General features: G+C 38.1%; 1 protein-coding gene across 1 annotated transcript; it reads right to left on the bottom strand.

The window, feature by feature from the left end:
• Positions 1–4,246: 4,246 nt before the first annotated feature.
• LOC143624757 (ATP synthase subunit O, mitochondrial-like) lies at positions 4,247–9,579 on the bottom strand. Its single transcript, XM_077095304.1, has 8 exons — positions 9,513–9,579; positions 7,257–7,399; positions 6,805–6,857; positions 6,251–6,341; positions 5,877–6,120; positions 5,650–5,762; positions 4,724–4,810; positions 4,247–4,384 (listed from the first exon to the last, which is right to left on the bottom strand). The coding sequence occupies exons 1-8, from the start codon at positions 9,577–9,579 to the stop codon at positions 4,259–4,261; spliced, it is 924 nt and encodes a 307-aa protein (XP_076951419.1). The 3' UTR covers positions 4,247–4,258.
• Between the last annotated feature and the right edge of the window lie 9,795 nt (positions 9,580–19,374).

The raw sequence follows: 19,374 nt of genomic DNA, 5'->3' as shown, positions 1-19,374 counted from the left end.
GGGATCACAGGGAAATTTAAGTAGTACTACTGGGTTTGACAAAACCCACCTGCTATAACTCGACTGAAGATCGGACGGGTGTAAATTGTCCTAATATACACGTGCCAGTGTCTTGTGATAGACCTCGTAAGAAGGCAACAGACAGTCAGCTTCGATTCAAACGTCTAGTAGCTTGTAAATGGGTTCGCTACCATGGTATATTTGAAAAGTGCTAAATTCACATACATTACATTCTACTTATGCTACGTATACTGCATATACTATACATACTACTCTTTACTACAACTTATGAACTCACCAACCTCGTGTTGACCCTTGAGTATTTATACTTGCTCGGGTTGCTAGATGTGCTAAGGAACTGGTTGCATTGCATATGTCAGGAGTTACACTTGTCGTATGAACTTTTATTTCATACTGTTTACACTTGATGGGTTGTGCGTATTTGAATACATGGATTATTGTTTTTTTTAAACCGTTTACTTTAGCACTTCAGCAACACTTTTTAATTGTTTGGTTTGGTTTTTGCTTTCTCATATTTGAATGAGACTTAAATAATGTTTTGAATATTTTAAATTGGCAGTTTGGTATAACAAATGAGCTAGATTATAGGTGATCAAATTGGGTTAGTCAAAGGAACCGGAACCGGTTCAGAACCGGTTCCATTAGTCAACATCACTGTTTAAACCGGTTTCATGGTCGAACCGGTTAGGGAACCGAACCGGTTCCCCAACCCTCGGACCCGGAACCGGTGGAACCGGTTCTGACCGGTTCCTAAACCGGTTCTTACACTGTAACCGGTTACAGTGTAAAATATTATTTTTTTTTCGTTTTTCGTTTCCGCTGCTTGTGTAGGTGATGATTTGTGTTCTTCTGATTTCTGAAGAGGCTCATGCTACTTTTGTTGTTCACCCACAGAGCAATGGTAAACAACATATTGAACTTAATGCTATGAGTGTCAGCGTGTTTGAATTGATTAGTCTGTATCGTGTATCGTGTAATGGTGAACTTAAATCTGTATCGTGTTACATTTGTTGAGTTTGCTATGTATTATAGTCTTTTGGCTTACGCAAGTCAAATGCTGAATTATAATCAAGAGCGGTGTTATACGATTCGTATTTGTATAACATGTTAAATAAAAAAAACAATTAACATAAAATTCATTTTATTTACTTTAAGAAGTTCAAAAAAAAATGTTACATGTTTTAAAATATTCAAAAACAAACTAACAAAACATTAAACTTATAAATATAAAGTTGTGACATATTATTTCTAGAAAAGCCTTCTTGTTCGTCGTAATTATTGAGTGGCGACTTATTCATCAGAATTACTTGTAGAAACGCCTTCTTGTTCGTCGTGCACTCGAACATCAAGTGGTGTTTCGTCTTCCAGAGTGGTTACGTGTTGAACACGATCGATTGAGTCCAAGTGATCCTTCAAGCAAATGCACATCTCCACCGACTCCGAATTCAGTCTTGTTCTTCTCACCGATATTACCCTGCCACTAAGAGAAAAAGCAGATTCCGAAGCTACCGTAGAAGCTTGGGCGGTTAGTAAATCACGGGCCATGGTGGCAAGAATCGGAAACTCGGTTTCCTTTACCTTCCACCAAGCCAAAACATCAAAAGTGCCATATTCCTCTTCGGATAAACCGGTAGAGAAATCATATGCACTATACCTTCCTAGTTCGCTTAAAGGGGTGTTACCCCTTTGTTTTTTAGCCGTTACGTTGCGAACGGTGTTCATAAGGCTAATCATGGGGTCTCGTACTCTAGTAGCACTTGAACTTGATGAAGACCCCCCCCGGCGTAGGCATGTGTATGTTTGACCCATATTTATTTATATAAAAGTCATACATAAATTTAAAATTCAAGTTAAAATCATTTTGTGCCTCTGTTGAAAAGTTTGGGTCAACTTCATGCATATCTAAGGCTGAAAAAATTTCGTCTATCACACATTCAACCCCCGTAACATTTAACATTGGGTTTAAAGCGGCGGCGCAAGTAAAAATCGGTGGCAATTCAAGAAAGTATTTTTTTAATTTAAACTTCATTGGTAATATGATGTTTGAAAACATTGGACTTTTATTTTCAAATTCTTTAAGATTGTTAACGATTAAAAATAACTCCGAAAGAACCAAGGGACTTGTCGGATAATACGTTCCCGATAGTTTCGTAGTTGATGTTTTAAAAACTTCAAGAAAAGTCGATAAGTCATTGATAATTTCCCATTTCTCATTTGAAAAGGGGATTGCCAAATCATTCTCCGCAAGACTAGAATGAAACATTTGTAAAGTTTCTCTTTGTTTCAAAGCACTTTGAAACATTATGCAAGTGGAATTCCATCGATGAGGTACATCCCAATTAGCTCCCAAAGCTTTTCTTCCCGTATCTTTACAAAATTTTCTATAATCCATTTGTCTTTTTTTACTTTTCTTAAAAACTTCATGTAGCATTACTCTAAAATCGTTTATAACCGATGTAACCTCATCCGAAGCAAGTCCGTCTTGCACGATTAAATTAATGATATGTGCAACACACCTTGAGTGAAAAAATACACCATTGCAAATCGGCGTATATTTTAATTTTAATTTATCAACCGCCGATGTATTATTCGACGCGTTATCAAATGCAATTGAAAATATTTTATTTTCTAGTTTATAAGTTTTTATAACATAATCTAAAATTTCAAACAAATTATCTCCCGTATGTGGATACTCAAAGAGTTCGAAAGCAATGGTGCGTTTCATCATTTCCCACGATGACGGGTCTACCCAATGAGCGGTGACACAAAGATAAGATTCGGGTAGACCATGTGGAGCCGACCAAACATCACTAGTTAAGTTTATTCCCGTATTTATATTTTCAAAATATGCAATTAGTACCTCTTTGGCCTTCTTCCACAATTTTAAACAATAACGTTTAAGAGTATGACGACTTACGTGAGTGTATTGTGGTTGAAGCGTATCTCGAATCATGGCGGTTAAGCGAGGGTTGTCGAAGTGGCTAAACGGCAAAGCTTCTTGAATCACAAACTTCGCCATACGATCTTGAACTCGATCAATTTGGTATGTAAATATTCCGCCTTCACTATCCATTTGCGTTTGTTGCGACTCGACGTTCTGTTTCAACGCCCTGCAATACGGTCTTTCGATGTGTTTCTTCAAATTTGAATTCGAAAGTGAGTTTAAATAAATCCCACAAAACTTGCACCGAGCCTTCAATGAATGGTCACTCAATTCAACCAAATCCCAATTGCACCAAATCTCTTGATTACGATTATGAGGTACAATACGAACGAAACTTGGTCCGGCGGTGGAACCTTGACCAACCGATGATTGTGAGGCAGCCATAACAACAAATATGAATATAGAAGAAGAGAAAACAAGAGATTAGAGAACTCAGAACGTTGTAATAGCGTTTTTTTGTATTTTTTTGCGTTCGGGTTTGCGTTTTGAGTGTTGTGATGAACCCATTACACCAAATACCTATTTATACTAGTAGTGGGGTGTTTGGGGAGCCAAAAAAACGGCCATTTTTGACCCCAACGGTCAAAAAACGGCCATAAAACCGTTTCCCAACGGCTAGAACTACTCCAACGGCTAGAACCGGTTCCGAATCGGTTCCGGTCGAACCGGTTCCAGAACCGGTTCCGGTTCGGTTCCGGTTCCTACCCGGTCCACCTCCAAAAATGTCAAACCGGTCCCGGATCGTCGGGTTGAAACGGAACCGAACCGGTTCCTACGAAAAACGGGTAGGAACCGGTTCGGTTCCACCGAACCGGTTCCAGGAACCGGTTTTGTTGTCCACCTCTAAGCTAGATTCTAACATGTCACACGCCTCACAGTAAACCTACATTAGTCGAAATGTGAGGGCGTGGTAGTATAAATCAATATTGTTATGTTATATTGCCTACTTGTCTTTAACATATCAATTTTAATGATGTATAACTTGATAAAAACGTCAAGAGACCATTAAAAGGATAAGGTTAACATTAAAAATATAACGAATAAAATGCTAAAAATGTGTAGAATTGAAAAGGTAAAAATGCAAAGAAAAAGAATAGTCTTAAAAACAGCTTTCACTATCTAATCTATCTTGCACCATCATGTGAGTTGAGAATCACCCAGAAAATATCTTCAAATAACAACATTAGAGCAGAGTAACTTTTTATTTCATCAATATCCAGATGTCAAAAATGAAAAACATTCTTTCTTGAAACCATTACCATTAATTTAAAACAGGCCCATAGAGCCACATGTTTAAGCATCAAAGTTAACCGGATCACGCAAGAACCGCTCCATTTGCCTTGCCCGGGTCTTTATCGACATGTCAAAAACCTTTTGCCCGAATTCCACCACAAGCCCGCCAAGAATACTGGGATCAATCTGATGTTCATATACGAAAAAAAAAATCAACAAACTATCAATCTGATGTTCCGTGACATTTTTAACCCGTTATCGAAAAGAATCCATTCGAGTTATATTTACATCAAATGGGTCAATTGAGTCAAATTAAAAATCTTGGCTCAGATGGCAAAGATTTAAAACCTAGGCTAAAAATGAGAGGAGTCAAATTGGCTAAAAGATTGATAAGTGTATTTATATGGTTACAATTTATAACCTACTAAATCATTTAGTTCAGAAAATTAAACTACCTTTTTAACAGTTTTTAAAATCATATTAAAGAGATTAACTATTTGTTATATTTAGAAATGGGCACACTACCTTCTGCTCAAGATGAACTTTCTTCCCTTTACCAAGTATTTCCTGTAAAGTTGCTTTCAATTCTTTCTCTTCTTCAGCAGGGAGTGGCTGGTAGAATAACAAAATAATAACCGGAACAATATTACATCAGAAATAAGTAAAGAGTTCAATTAATAAGATCAAACTAAGTTATATCAAATTAAGAGATGAGACAAAAACAAGAAAAGCATGCTAAAGATAACCAGTTAAACACATCAAAATTATGTAATGTGTTTTCTATTATCATTCTCTGAGTTTCCTTTTGACCGATCAAACGAAATTACTGGTGAATCTTAAACATTATATATTATATATATAGCACATTGAAATCAACACAAAACAACAAACTCAAAGAAATAATATTATACATGAAATTGCATTCACCATGGTGAAAGTAGGGTATAAAAGGTTAAAAACTAATTTGTTGGTAGGGTGTAAAGTGTAAACAGATCGAGCTGTTTGTAAGCTACCGAGCTTGACAAGGCTCGCGAGTTTATTATAAGTTTATAACATAACAATAATACACTACATAATAAATATTATAACAAATATAGTTACAAAAAATAAGTAGATTATATATTATGTTATACAGATATAGTTAAAACTATAAACATACATGAAAGTAGCTATATGTGTAAATAAATAAAATTATAAAACAATTTAAAAATATTGAAAAATAAACAAGTAGCTTAAAAAATTACTCACAAGCCGAGCATGAATTTTAATATAGAGCTCAAACCAAGCTCTATGATGTTAAACGAGCCAAGCTCAAGCTTAGACAAGATCGACGTCAGCTTAGCTCGTTTGCACTCATATTCACGGGCTTAAGAAAACAACAGCACGCATTATATTTAAAAAAATGTTCAGGTAATCACAAAAATGTTTTAAAAAGTCAAAATCGGACTTACAATCACGGTAGTGACAATAGCTTTAACTTCTCCTCGATGCGCCATAGTTAAATCCGAAAACCTCTTGGCAATAGTATCAACATGTCGAAGCCGGCCGTTGTCAGCCAAAACAACTAGCAAAATCACATAAATAATAACTCAATAAAAGAAGCCAACTTCAGTTACGAAATTATGAAAGAAATTTTCCATATCAATGTCAACTCATGAAAACTGGAGCTGATCAATACCTAAGAAATTCTTTGTGACATCTGAAAACTTAGCTTGAGCAGAAATTTCATTAATGGCCTTCACTCTAGTATCTGCAGGCACCGCCAAATCTTTCATGAATTGAGAAAATGTGGAGGCTTTTGTAGTGGCTGCAACAAAATCAGCAAGTTCTGATTCAACTTTTTCTAATGCGTTTGCTTTTGCCGCTGCAATGAATAATGCCGATGCATAGTTTCCCGAGCCTCCAAACATAGCTACAGGCACCTGAGCAGCATCATGACAATTAAATATTAACCATCAGTAACTCTGAAAACATTATAACTGTGATACATTTCAATACCCTCTAAGCCAATATAGCAAATTATTATACAGCATGATGAGTATAATACATTACCTTGACCTTTACTTCCTTAGAAGCAGGACCAGAAGCATAATTTCTCAATTGCTGCAAAATCAAAATCACAAATTTAGAAAATCCAAAAAAACTATTCAAGTTTATAAAACACCATTAGACGATGATGCTTGACAAAAATAACAAGGGCGGAAAGATAATGTACACCATAGGCATAGACAAACCATTTACAAAACTACATACTATTAAAAAAGGTGAAAAACAATAAAGAATAGTATCAAAAAATGCAACATCATTATTTAATATAGATCACAGGTAAGAACAGAAAGATAGATACCCTAAAACAACACCATTTTGTTTGACAGAAGCAGCTAAATCACCAAAACATTGCAGCCTAAATATATAAATATTTGATTACTATTTGAGTGATGTACATGTATTGCATTCATCTAAATTGCAGCCAGACTATCATGTTTTCACATTATTAAACATGATTAACGCGCTAACTAACTAATAACAACAAACAAGCGGATCCACATGGCAGCTAGACTACGTGGCACAACAGCTTAATACTTTACAAGAGTTATACAAGTAACATAATCAAATCTGAAGCAGCAAGTGATTGCATTACAATCAACTCACCAACTACCTTTAATGTGTCATAATTTATTTAAATAAAAATGCCAACCACACACTCATCGTCGGATCGAAACCCTACTTACAAAAAAACTCATTGCATCCAATCAAATCAGCTAGGAGTGTAAAAAATAAAAACCGGAAACCGAACTGTATCCGTATCCGAATACAGTCAATTCCTAACCGTACCCGAATCGTGAATTCGGTTCAGTCATAAATCTTGCTTATTCGGATAACTGAAGCGAATAATAACAGTTTTAATCTGGTTCAGTTAGACACATTTCTGATTCTAATCAGTTAGGACAAAATAAATTACAAAACCTACTAAACTGAATCGATTAAACGATCAAATCTCAAACAGTCAGATTCTAAAACGGTTAAAATAAACGAATTCAATTATTATTATTATTACCTCGGAAGATGTGAAATTAGGGCAAATTACGGCAGGTGCGAGGGTGGATCGAAGTGATAGAGCGTTAGTGGCGGTTGATCGGAGTCTTGCAGCCATCGCCATTAGAAATGAAACAAACCCTAGAGATGGAACAAGAATAAGCTCTGTTTTCACAAGTGATAAAAGGTAGAAGCTTATTATATTAACCTGTGTTATTTTGGGTTACTTATTATTATTATTATTATGGGTATGTTTGGCAAGGAGCTTCAAGCTTCAAAAAGCTCCTACATAACAAAAAGCCTTGTTTGGTTCAATGAGCTTGAAGCTTTTATATTAAAAGAAAATGCTCTTTTTCTAAAAGCTACTACTACTAGCATACTAGCGTTTGAGAAAAATCTATAAGCTTTTACAATTGAATTTACAATTTTGGTACTTGAACTTTCATCAATTTTTGTTAATTTATATAATAGTTACATATTTTACCCTTATTCAAAACTAACTACCCATGTGACTCTTTAAAAGTCCATAACTTTTTCACACGTTAATATTTTTTTTAAACACATTACATCATAAAAAAGAGCATTTTATTCTCTTTAATTTGAGTATGATATTGATATACTTCTTTACCGGTTATGATTGGCAACAAGTCGAGTCAGACGAGCTCGGGTCATGTGTAAGACCAAATTAGGGTCGGAACGAGTTGATAAAAAAGGGTTAATTTAGTTCGGTTCGTGTCGGTACGGTTTTGGTTCGAAAAAGGCCAGGTCAGAACATGTTTCAGATGAAAACGGTGTCGGGTCGGAAAGGGTTTCAAATCAAAAGAGGTTGGTTTAAAAAACTATCTATTTGAAATTACTATATATTTTAGCTTTGTTTCTTGATTTTCGTCACGATTACACGCTTGCTGCCTTTGCACGAAGTACACGTCTGCATTCGGGTTATGCGTGCACTAATATCAAGTGAATCACGTACCGACACTGATTATGCGGTTGATCTCAGGTTGCAAGCGCATTCCGCCGCACCGCGCTGGCACCCAATTAGTTTTATTAAAAGCTCCAGCTACTCTACCAAATACCTAAATATATCTAAAAAGCTCCAACTACTCTGTCAAACACCTAAATATATCTAAAAGGCTACAGCTTCTAGCTACCAGCTTCCAGCTAGTTTTGCCAAACGTACCCTAAAAGTTATAAAATCAAAAGAAATACCAAATTCATGTGAAAATTTTTATGACATTTTAGTTATGGTTTTACACTTTTCTAAGGGTGTGCAAACGGGCCAGACTCATAAAACCCGATCCTGACTAGTTGTTTAGTGGTGTTCTTAGGATTCAGGATTGAAGTTTATTATAATTTTGTAAATAGCCGGGTCTAATCAGTTTGGATCTTGTGGTTCTTACCTAGTTTATGTAAAGATAACATGGTCAGATACGAACTAGACCCGTTTAATGATATTTTTAGGATCCGGGAACCAATCCTGTTGAAATAACTGTGTTTAATTCGGGTCTAGTCTCGCAGGTCTTACCCAATTTACGCCCACCCCTTATTATGGTATCCGGTTTGTGTGAAACATATGGGAATCATAGGATTACAGACTGAGTCATGACTCCAGTTTTTAATATGAATTTTCTTTCACCATCCAGGTACACTAACCTAAACTCACAGGACCAACCAACCAGATTCCATCATCATACCAATGAAGAGGCGTGCGAATGTCTAGAAAAACGGCTATGCCATTATTATGATGAGAAGTCGATTCCAGAATTATCGTTGTGAACGATTACAACTATTCATGATGGGATACTTCTCAATTGAACAACGGGCTAGAAGAGCAAGCTAAGAAAATGTGGGACGCTTTGCCAAGTTATTCAAAATTGTCTCCTTATGGATAAGGATCTTTAAGTGAGAGGAATGATGTGTTTACATATGCACATAATCGCGCACCGACATTATTTTGCAGGATGCGACTGGAAAGCGGTAGCATTTGGTCGTTGTTATCAATGTTATGGTTAGTGTGTTATTTCTTTCCTAATCATCAGGGGCGGATCTATAGTACAAATGGGTGATTCCCCGAAATTACCCAAGTTTCAAAATAATAGTGTATCGATATATATAAAATATTAGAGAAACCACCTTATAAGTTAGGAAGGAACCACTCTATTTACATTACAAGTGTTGGACTAGTTCGTAAGTCGCTGGTGCTGGTTTTGTAAACGGAAGGTCACAGGTTCGATTCCGTGTAGCAAGTGAGTTTTTAAATCTTTTTTTTAAGTCATACCTTCCTCGTACTTACCATTGCTACTCTTTCTAGAATCCTCCCACTTTAAAGGTAAGTTTAGATTCATTTGTTAAATATTTAATTGTTCTTGATGTTGTTAATTGTTAAGCTATTTGCTAAATTTTAGTTTTAATTCGTTAGTTTGTTAGTTTTAATTTGCTAGTTTGTTAGTTTTTAAGTTGTTAGTTTGTAATGAACTTTGCTCGAATCATCGAATTGACCCCGAATTTTTTATACCCGATTCCATAAAATTGAAACATATAAAAATAGTACATCACCTGAAAAAAATTCTTGGATCCGTCACTGCTAATCATAAGAATGTGTATAGAAAAATGAAAGGGAAATTTATATACATTTTAGAGAAAGGATAGGGGAGAGAGAGGGTATGGTCGTTCGTTTTTCTCCATCCGAAGTCAACTAAGTTAGTTTTTCGTTAAGTTTTCTATTATAGGTAACTTTTTTTCAGTCAGTCTTTTAGTTCAGTTAAGTAATTAAAAATCAAGAATCAATATAATTATTATTCTAAGGTAGGTCTTGTCTAGGGTTAGTGATCTTTAGCGTTCTGACGTGTCCACGTGTTCGATACTCGGACTTCCTAAGTCTATACTACTTGCGATCGGTACACTTGCCGGTTGTGTGTGGTTTCAGGATTTTCGTTTTAATATTAAAGCTTAGTTGTGAGGTTCATATTTATAGGGTTATTAGACACACATCAAGTTTTTGGCGCCGTTGCCGGGGACACGGTTTTAGGCGTTTTGAGAGCGAACCGAGTTAGGACTTACCTTGTGTGCTACTTGTAATTATTTTCGTTTTTGTTTTGTTTGTCTTAGTTGTTGGAATAGTTTGCTAATTTTATTGATTTGTACAGTTGTATGCAACAGACTCGATCTCGTGGACCACCCGACACCGAATCATTTTCCGAGCCTGAGAGAGAGTTTCGCGAGAGACGTCGCACCATTTCACCGTCATCTACCTCATCATCCGTTGGTAGTTTATCCTCTTCCCCCTCGTCTTCCGACATCATCGATAGGGATAGGATCATGGGCGATAATCCACCACCGAGGAGGACAGTTGCAGACCGGGCCTGACCGGCCAATGCTGGCGCGAGATCCAGCATCGCACCACCCGCCATTGGAGTTGCGACGAACTGGCAGATCCCGTTAAACATTCTAAATACCATTGCTCATTCTGCTCAGTTTCACGGGTTGCTTCATGAGAACCCGCACTCTCATCTCACCCGCATCGTGCGTATCTGCGACACTTTCCATCTTGCGGGCGTTTCCGAAGACGCCGTTAAGCTCCGCGTCTTTCCATTTTCTCTCGCTGATCAAGCGAGTCTGTGGCTCGAGTCCCTCCCACAGGGCTCTATAGCCACTTGGGCTGCCATGCAGACCCAATTTCTCGAGAAGTATGATCCTCCGGCTAAGGCCGCTCGTTTACGTAACCAGATACATTCTTTTCAAATGGAGGACACCGAGAGTTTTTACGAGACCTGGGAGCGATTCAAAAATTTATTAGCGTTGTGCCCGAACCATGGCTTGCAAGATTGGGCGGTCGTCGAGAAATTTTATAATGGAGTGACGTACGCGACGCAGAGTATGCTCGACACGGCGGCGGGAGGAAATTTGTTGACGACTAAGGACCCTGATGAGTGTATCGCTTTATTTAACGGGTTAGCTATGAGTGGGTACCAGAGACCACCCACCAGAGGAGGTAAGACCGTCGATTCCATCTCACGAGGCATGCATTCGGTGGACACCACCACCGCACTAACGGCACAGGTCGAGGCGTTGGCGAAGATGGTAAAGGATATGCAGACGAAGAGTAAGTTGTGTGAGATCTGCAGAGGGGGGCATGATACCGTTCAGTGCCAAGTCAGTTCGCAGGAGGAGGCCGTAGACTTCACAGGAAATCCAAATTCTTCCAATTCTTATAATTCGGGATGGAGAGGCAATCAGAACTCCAATTGGAGGAGCGGCAGCCAGTCCGGTTTTCAGCAACGCCAGAGTTTATTTCAGGATGCGGGCGAAGGAGCGAGCAGTGGGGAGAAGAAGCCCACATTGGAGGAGATGATGGCGCAGCAAACACAGATGTTGTCACAGCTCATAGCACGAGGGGATTCCCGACACAAGGAGACGCAGGAGAAGTTCCGCGAACACGAGCAATTCATGAGGAATCAGGCAGCGTCGATTCAGGATCTCGAGTGGCAGATGGGGGAGATTGCCAGTCGGTTAAATGAGAGGCCGCAGGGTACGCTACCGAGTAATACCGAGCAGAACCCGAGAGGATTCGTGAAGGCTGTGACGACGAGGAGCGGTGCAGGGGCACGAGATGAGCCCGTGATTCAGCAGAGATCTAGAGGAGGAGTTGTCGAGGAGCCTGCAGTCGATGGAGAGAAGCAGGTGGATGAGGAGATTCAGATGGAGTCCCCGCCGGCCCAGGTGCATCAGAGGAGCATCCCAGGGAGTTCAGCACAGGCCGAGAGACAGCAATCACCGAGCGAGCCACCGAGAGTTTACAAACCCCGACTGCCATACCCCGGGAGAGTCCATAGAGATAGAGATGAGGAGCAGAACTCCAAATTCTTTGATCTTATGAAGCAGCTTTACCTTAATATCCCATTCCTTGAGGCACTCAATCAGATGCCTAAACACGCGAAGTTCCTTAAGGATATTCTTTCGAATAAGGAGAAGTTAGCTGAGGTAGCTTCCCTCCCTCTGAGTGCTAGTTGTTCTGCTATCTTACAAAGGAAGCTACCAGAGAAGAGAGCCGATCCAGGGAGTTTCACAATTCCCTGCACATTGAGTGATGATACAGTGGTTCATGCGCTGGCTGATCTTGGTGCCAGTATCAATCTCATGCCGTATGCTGTGTATCGCAAGCTGGGTTTAGGCGAACCGAGGCCTACCAGGATGAGTATCCAGCTTGCTGATCGTTCCGTGAAGTATCCGCGTGGGATTGTTGAGAACATGCTCATTCGCATTGGTAAGTTTATCATCCCGGTGGACTTCGTTATTCTTGACATGAATGAGGATGATAATGTTCCACTCATTTTGGGCAGACCTTTTTTGGCCACCGCACATGCGTTGATCGATGTTCGCGATGGCAAACTGATCCTTCGAGTCGGGGATGAGAACGTCACGTTTGACGTTCGACAGTCATCTAAGCATCCCAAATCGACTGATGACTCCCTATGCTTCATTGATACGATCATGACTCATGTGGGGGAGTTTTCCAGTAACCCCGGTGGAGGCCCCGCCTCAGACACACATTTCCTAGATAGGGAGACCCCGGAGGTTGAGATTGTCACCTTGACTGAACACCCCCCTGATGCTGACATTGAGTCGTCTTCCTCTGATTCTGAGTTATCTACCGGAGTTCATCGTGTTCATCAGTTGCTTGAGTTGGAGAAGTTACGGGACCGTACTTACGCGCAGTCAGATTGTTATAAGCAGCAGGTGAAGGAACTGCAAGATCGTAAGTTAGAGGGTATTGACCAGTTTAAGTGTGGGGATATGGTCTTATGGTATAATTCCCGGTTGAGGTTATTCCCGGGAAAGTTGAGGTCCCGTTGGTCAGGTCCGTTTATGATTACTGAGGTTTACCCGGATGGCACTATTGAGATAAAGGACAAAGGCGGGACGTTTATGGTGAATAGTGATGGACTGATGCACTACACTAGCGAGCCGATGACTGATCAGACGGTCGAGGTATTCTACCTTGACCCACTCTCCGAGACGTAGACATGTGGATGCATCACTCGGGAGACTACCCGAGTTGTAGAGTTTGTATTTTTGTTATATGTTTGTGCTATCTAATTTATTTGTTTTGTCTATTTCAAGATGTTCCAAGATGAAACCGCTCGTACTCAATCTCCATTCGAGTCGGTCGATTTAAGGGGTGTTTCAATTAAAAAAAAAATTAAATAAAAAAAAAATTAAAATTAAAAAAATTAAAAATTATAAAAACCAAAAACACAAAAATAAGTTTATTTGTTTATGTTTTTGTTTTCCGTGTTGTACGCCGCTACATGCGAGCGAGTTTGAGTTTTGCAGGTTATATTATGCTCATGGTAGCTATGATGGCGTTGTGGAACAGGTTCTCCCGAGGTTGCGGCCGCGAAGGAAATGCTATACGGTCATTTGGATACTACTCATCTGTTGAAGATTCTGCACACAAACCAGGGGAGTAACCCGTTCTTTGTTTTTACTCTTGTATACTTTATTTTTATTTTCTGTTTTATTTTTATTTTATTTTATTTCTTTTCCTTATACTCATCGAGGACGATTTCGTTCTAAGTGTGGGGATGGGGTTTATTTTACTTAGTTGTAGAAAAATTTTTGAAAAAAAAATAAAAAATAAAAATTTGAAAAAATTTAAAAAATAGTCCCTTGAAATTTGTTTTCTCTACGTTAAACAGGAGATGATATTATTACCGAGTAGTGGTTATTTTATAAATTCTTGGTGGTTTCAAAAATATATATATAATAAATAAGAACAGTGCCCATTAGACCCGCACGTAATGTATGTTAACCGAACGGTTTGGACTCAGTAATCGTGTGTCGGTAGGCTCAGCCTTTGAGAATGAAAGGGCGGTTTGGTTGTTGACCTAATTGAACCTTTTAAATGGCCTGACTATAGTGGGAAACATCTTAGGGGTTTTGTTTGTTTAACTAAGCTTGTGACAGGACTGGAATGAAAAGCCGGGTCATACTCAAGCCTCGAGTCGCATGATCGTCTGTATATTATAATCTTTTGTATATGTGTCTATTCCTGTTAAGCTCCGTACTTTGTTGCGCGATGGCGCAGACCTGAACGTTGATGCTAGCAGAAGACAGTTTTGCTCGGCCCTCTGTTGCGCGGTGGCGCAGATCTGAGCCTTGATGCATTTCTGTAGTTTCGTCCAACATGGAGTAAAAAATAAAAAAAAATAAAAAAAAATAAAAAAATAAAATAAAATGCAAAAAGCCAAAGGCAGAAAAAAATTATTTTAAATCAAAACCACCATGAAGGAAACTACTGTCGGTCGATCTTGACCAAGCTAGAGTTTATAGGTTGTATATGAGTCAAAATGTTTTAATCATGTGGCAAAAAGGTTTAAGTCAAGTTGGGGTGGCTCGGCCCGGTAAAACCATAATGGATTTGGTGAAGTGGCAGCAAAGCTTTTAGGTGTGGGTTCCACTTAGTCATACAAATTAATAGAATCGTCACACCTTATTTGTCTCGGTAAGTATTAGGGGCATGGGTGTAAAGTGGACAGCAATACCGGCAATCGACCTGATCTGGCTTAATAGGTGAAAGTTGGAAGGGGTAACGGGTCACTTGTTATAATACTTTAAAAAAAAATAAAAATAAAAAAAAAATTATTAATAATAATAATAGTAAATAAATAAAACCAAGAGTTGTCGGTTGAACTCAGATATGATCCTGTGTAGTATTCTTTTTCAGGGACGAAAAAGTCTTAAGTGTGGGGATATTTGATGTGTTGTAAAATACACGTATTTTCCGCACCTTTTATCTACGTAATATATTATATTTTATGTGTTTTTACTCGTTTTAGTTAGGTTTTACGTAAGTTTAATAACCTTGTAGGTTTTGGGTGAAAGAAAGAAGAAAACCGGGAGTTTTCGAGCATTCTACGAGCCTTTTAACGCATACAAGTTCAAGACAAAGCTCAAGGCCCGACCCGAATGCATCATGGAGGCCCAAGACCATATTATATTATATTATATAAAAAAAATAAAACCCTAATGAGAAAAGGGAGCTGCTGATCGGAATCAATAGCAGCACAACAACATCAACAGCAGCACAACAACAATCAACAGCAGCACAACAACAGCAACAGCAATAGCAACAACAGCAACAACAGCAGCAATAACAGCAGCAAACAACAGCCAACAGCAGCCTGGAACACCCAATATCCTTTCTTTCATAACATTGTTCAACAACTTTAATTCTCTTGTTTAATTGTTAACTAGTTTTGTACTTGATTGAGAGATTGAATTGTTTATGATTAGTGTTGATCATTGGATGTTTGTTAAGATGATTGGTATGAGTTTAATGATGGTTTTATTAAGTGTTTGCTGCTGTCCAAAAATTATGCTCAGCTAATCTTGTTAGTTCTACCTAGGAATGATGATTCTTGTTAGGTTTTGATAGGTTTTATGGATTGTTTGATTAATAGAATTGAATTGTTATTGTAAAGTTTGATTTAGACATGAAATAGGTTGTGTTTAAGGGCTGGAAATTTTAGTGATTCATTGCATAAACCCTGTGTGTTGATTGATTAGTTTTGTATTGATTGATCGGTGCATTGTTTGATTCTATACTTTGTGTTTAGGGTTTGTTTGCGGTAGGTACCACCGTAGGGTTTTGTTGCATGATTAATTGGATTAAGTACAGCGGTTAAACACCTTTCTTGATACCGAGAGGTGATAGGAAGTTAGGGTTGTCTCATTACCTTTGCATGCTAGAATAAGGATTGCGCGAGAGCAAGTTCGTTTCTTGTCAGGTTTAGGTGTTTGAGCGACTAGTTGATCTATTTTGGTTTAAGTTGAATTGTTCCTCTATCCTTGGTTGTGTAGTATTCATTGCCATTAGGGTCGAGTGTTGGTGAGATCGAGAGGTGATCTAGCATTAGAACACGTTAGCAATTGTTTCCCGGTTTGGTTGTTTTAGCCGATTTTGAGTAGTTTAGGCTTGTTGAGTGAGACCGAGAGGTAATCCAGTGAGCCCGAGTGATCCTTAGTCATGTCATTTTTAGGGACCGGTGTCTTGAAGTCATCCAATCCATTAGCTTGTTAGGCCTACAATTTGATTCAGACCTAGGTAGACGTTTTTCTCCATCCGAAGTCAACTCAGTTAGTTTTCCGTTAAGTTTTCTATTATAGGTAACTTTTTTTCAGTCAGTCTTGTTAGTTCAGTTAAGTAATTAAAAATCAAGAATCAATATAATTATTATTCTAAGGTAGATCTTGTCTAGGGTTAGTGATCTTTAGCGTTCTGACGTGTCCACGTGTTCGATACTCGGACTTCCTAAGTCTATACTACTTGCGATCGGTACACTTGCCGGTTGTGTGTGGTTTCAGGATTTTCGTTTTAATATTAAAGCTTAGTTGTGAGGTTCATATTTATAGGGTTATTAGACACACATCAAGTTTTTGAGGATAGGTTTCAATCTTTATTTGACTCAATGCAATTTGGAGTAAATGAAGCATCAACATCTGAGATCAATCAACCTCAAGAATCTGATGAAAGTTAAGACAGAATTGAAGATGACTCTGCTGTGTTAAACATGACAAATCTAGAGACAGAAGTGTCTGCACAACAGGTTGTGCAGACCACCTCTGTTGAAAGAAATCACCTTGCAGAGAACATCATAGGAGACTGTCACACCCTCAAAATCCACTAACGGAGTTTTACCGTCAGAGGGTGTGAACTAACAGGATCGGAATCATCAGTTATAATCAAACCATAAAAACGTTTAAATGAAAATAAGTGCGGAAGCGTAAAACCATAGAAACAATGTTATGTCACGCAGGACGATTTAAAACCAATGATAACAGTTAAAAGTAAGTTTGCATAGTTAAAAGTTTTTCAAGCAATGCATGTTCCTAAACCGCGCACCCGCCGCGGCTACCTGAGAATAACATACTAACAGTGTCAACATAAGGTTGGTGAGTTCACAAGTTATATATAAAAATAAATCGTTTAGCGTTTGCGTTCAGCGTTACAGCGTCACAACGTTTTGCGTTACAGCGTTTTGCGTTACAGCGTTTTGCGTTACAGATAGTGTTATGTCAATTATATATCGATAGGTAGCTAGTCTATACAACAAGTATTACTAAGTGTTCGACACCGAAGCTGACTCGTTTATTAAGTGCTTTGTCACCAGGTCATCCAGACCATGGTACGTGTTAGCCAAAATTACACCCGCTCGACCTCCAGTCGAGTTTAGCGTTGGGTGGGGTTTGTCAAACCCAGTAGTACTACTCAACAGTGACTCGCTATTCCAAATATTAACCGGTTCGATGTGTAGGACTTCAATTGTTTCGTTGCCACTTAGCCTTTACAAGTGATATATAATTTATAACAAAATCTTAAATGAGTTGTGGAGTATGTTATCTCCCCCAAGTGAAAAGCGTTTGAACACAGTTTAAAGAGGGGAAAGTGAAACTCACTGTTTGCGAAGAATTTCCCAAATTAAATCACCAAGATGCGCGTCACAGAAAAACTCTCTCTAGCGTTCTAAAACAACAAAGAGATTTTTCTAAGTGTCGGAATATTATCGAGTCTCTAGACCCTGCACATAATACCTATGCACATAACATGTTTCGTGTTTCGTTTGTGAATTGTGTGTGACTTTAACCAGTGTATTTGTGACACATTACATGTGTAAGCAATCATATACGTGTCATGTATTCATAAAGTACATCACTATCAATTATTCCCCGTAAGGGCATTTTGGTCGACAAATAACAATTAACTAGCCATTATTCCCCATGAGGGCAATTTGGTCAAATCATGGCAATAAATTAGCAATTATTCCCCGCAAGGGTATTTTGGTCAACAAATAACAATTAACTAGCCAGTATCATGTTTCATGCATTTTTACACAACTCAGCAGCTAGTTTCACCGAGACAGAAATCCTACTATAAAGATTGTACTATTTCACCGATCATAGCATCTCAATTAATTTACCAAAAATCATCACAGAAGCACATATGTCTTAGGTTTCCAGAACATATTTAATTATATTTTTATTCCACATAGTTTTCTCAAAATCATCAAATCATTACAGCAAACTCATAACAGTCAAATTCATGCGCAACAGAATATTATTTACAATTCCCGTTAAACGAAAGATCCAATAAATGCAAGACCACTTGGGTTAGGTTCCTAACTCAATAAGTCAACTTCCAAAGTGGAACCAACCCAATTGGTCTTGTAGTTCATGAGATATAACATTTACAAAACAACCTAACAGCAGGTCTAACAGCTCAGCTTTGCACAATGTTTTTGTAAAATCATAAAAGTTAACTTCTACTTGTCCAAAAATTACAAATTTATACTTTATAGAAACTAGACTCAACCTAGTTTACTGTAGTACCAATAATCTCAACCAATTTTCAAGTTTACACTTCGTTACAGTCACTTAAACATCATATACACATTCTGTCCAGAAACTGTTTGCATCCAAACTCAACATAATAACAATCTATGAACTATCATGCATTCATATAACACTCTAGACTCCATAAACACCATCCATGCACATCAATTACCCATTACATACATGATTAGGGTTTTTGTTTGAACTCAAATCATAGACACAACAATCAACATGTAACAACATCAATACTAGTTATCAATCATCATTAATTCAACAACAATCATGTTAACACACACCATACAAGAAATCGGCAGCTTAGGGTTTGTTATTAACCCAACAAACATCAAAATCAAGTAACAAGGATGTATAGGATAATCAATTATACCTTCCTAGCACCTAGTTCTTCAATCAAAGGCTTGATTTCTTGGTGTTATGTGTGTGTGAAGGTGACGGCAGCCAAGAGGGATGGAGGGGGTGGCTGATCGGTTTTGGGAAAAAAAAAATAAGAGTTAGGGTTTATTATAACATAGTATTTATAGAATACTATGTTACACTTTAGCCCCTCCACTTCTAAGTATTACTTATCTAGCTTAACTAACTTGTTTACATCTTGAGTTAACGTTTATAACAATGTTATGACATAACACATAAGTCTAACACATAATTATCACATAATTACTGTTTTGACGTTTTTCGTTTATTCATCAATCGTTTGCGTCAACTCGTTTGCGTTTCGGTGCAATTCCCGA

The sequence above is a fragment of the Bidens hawaiensis genome, unplaced genomic scaffold, assembly GCF_021521415.1.
Source record: "Bidens hawaiensis isolate Kalapana, Puna unplaced genomic scaffold, B.hawaiensis_p1.1 tig00003961_1, whole genome shotgun sequence".
Lineage (NCBI taxonomy): Eukaryota > Viridiplantae > Streptophyta > Magnoliopsida > Asterales > Asteraceae > Bidens > Bidens hawaiensis.
Note: the sequence above shows the minus strand (reverse complement) of the source record. Positions and strands in the feature narration are given on the sequence as shown.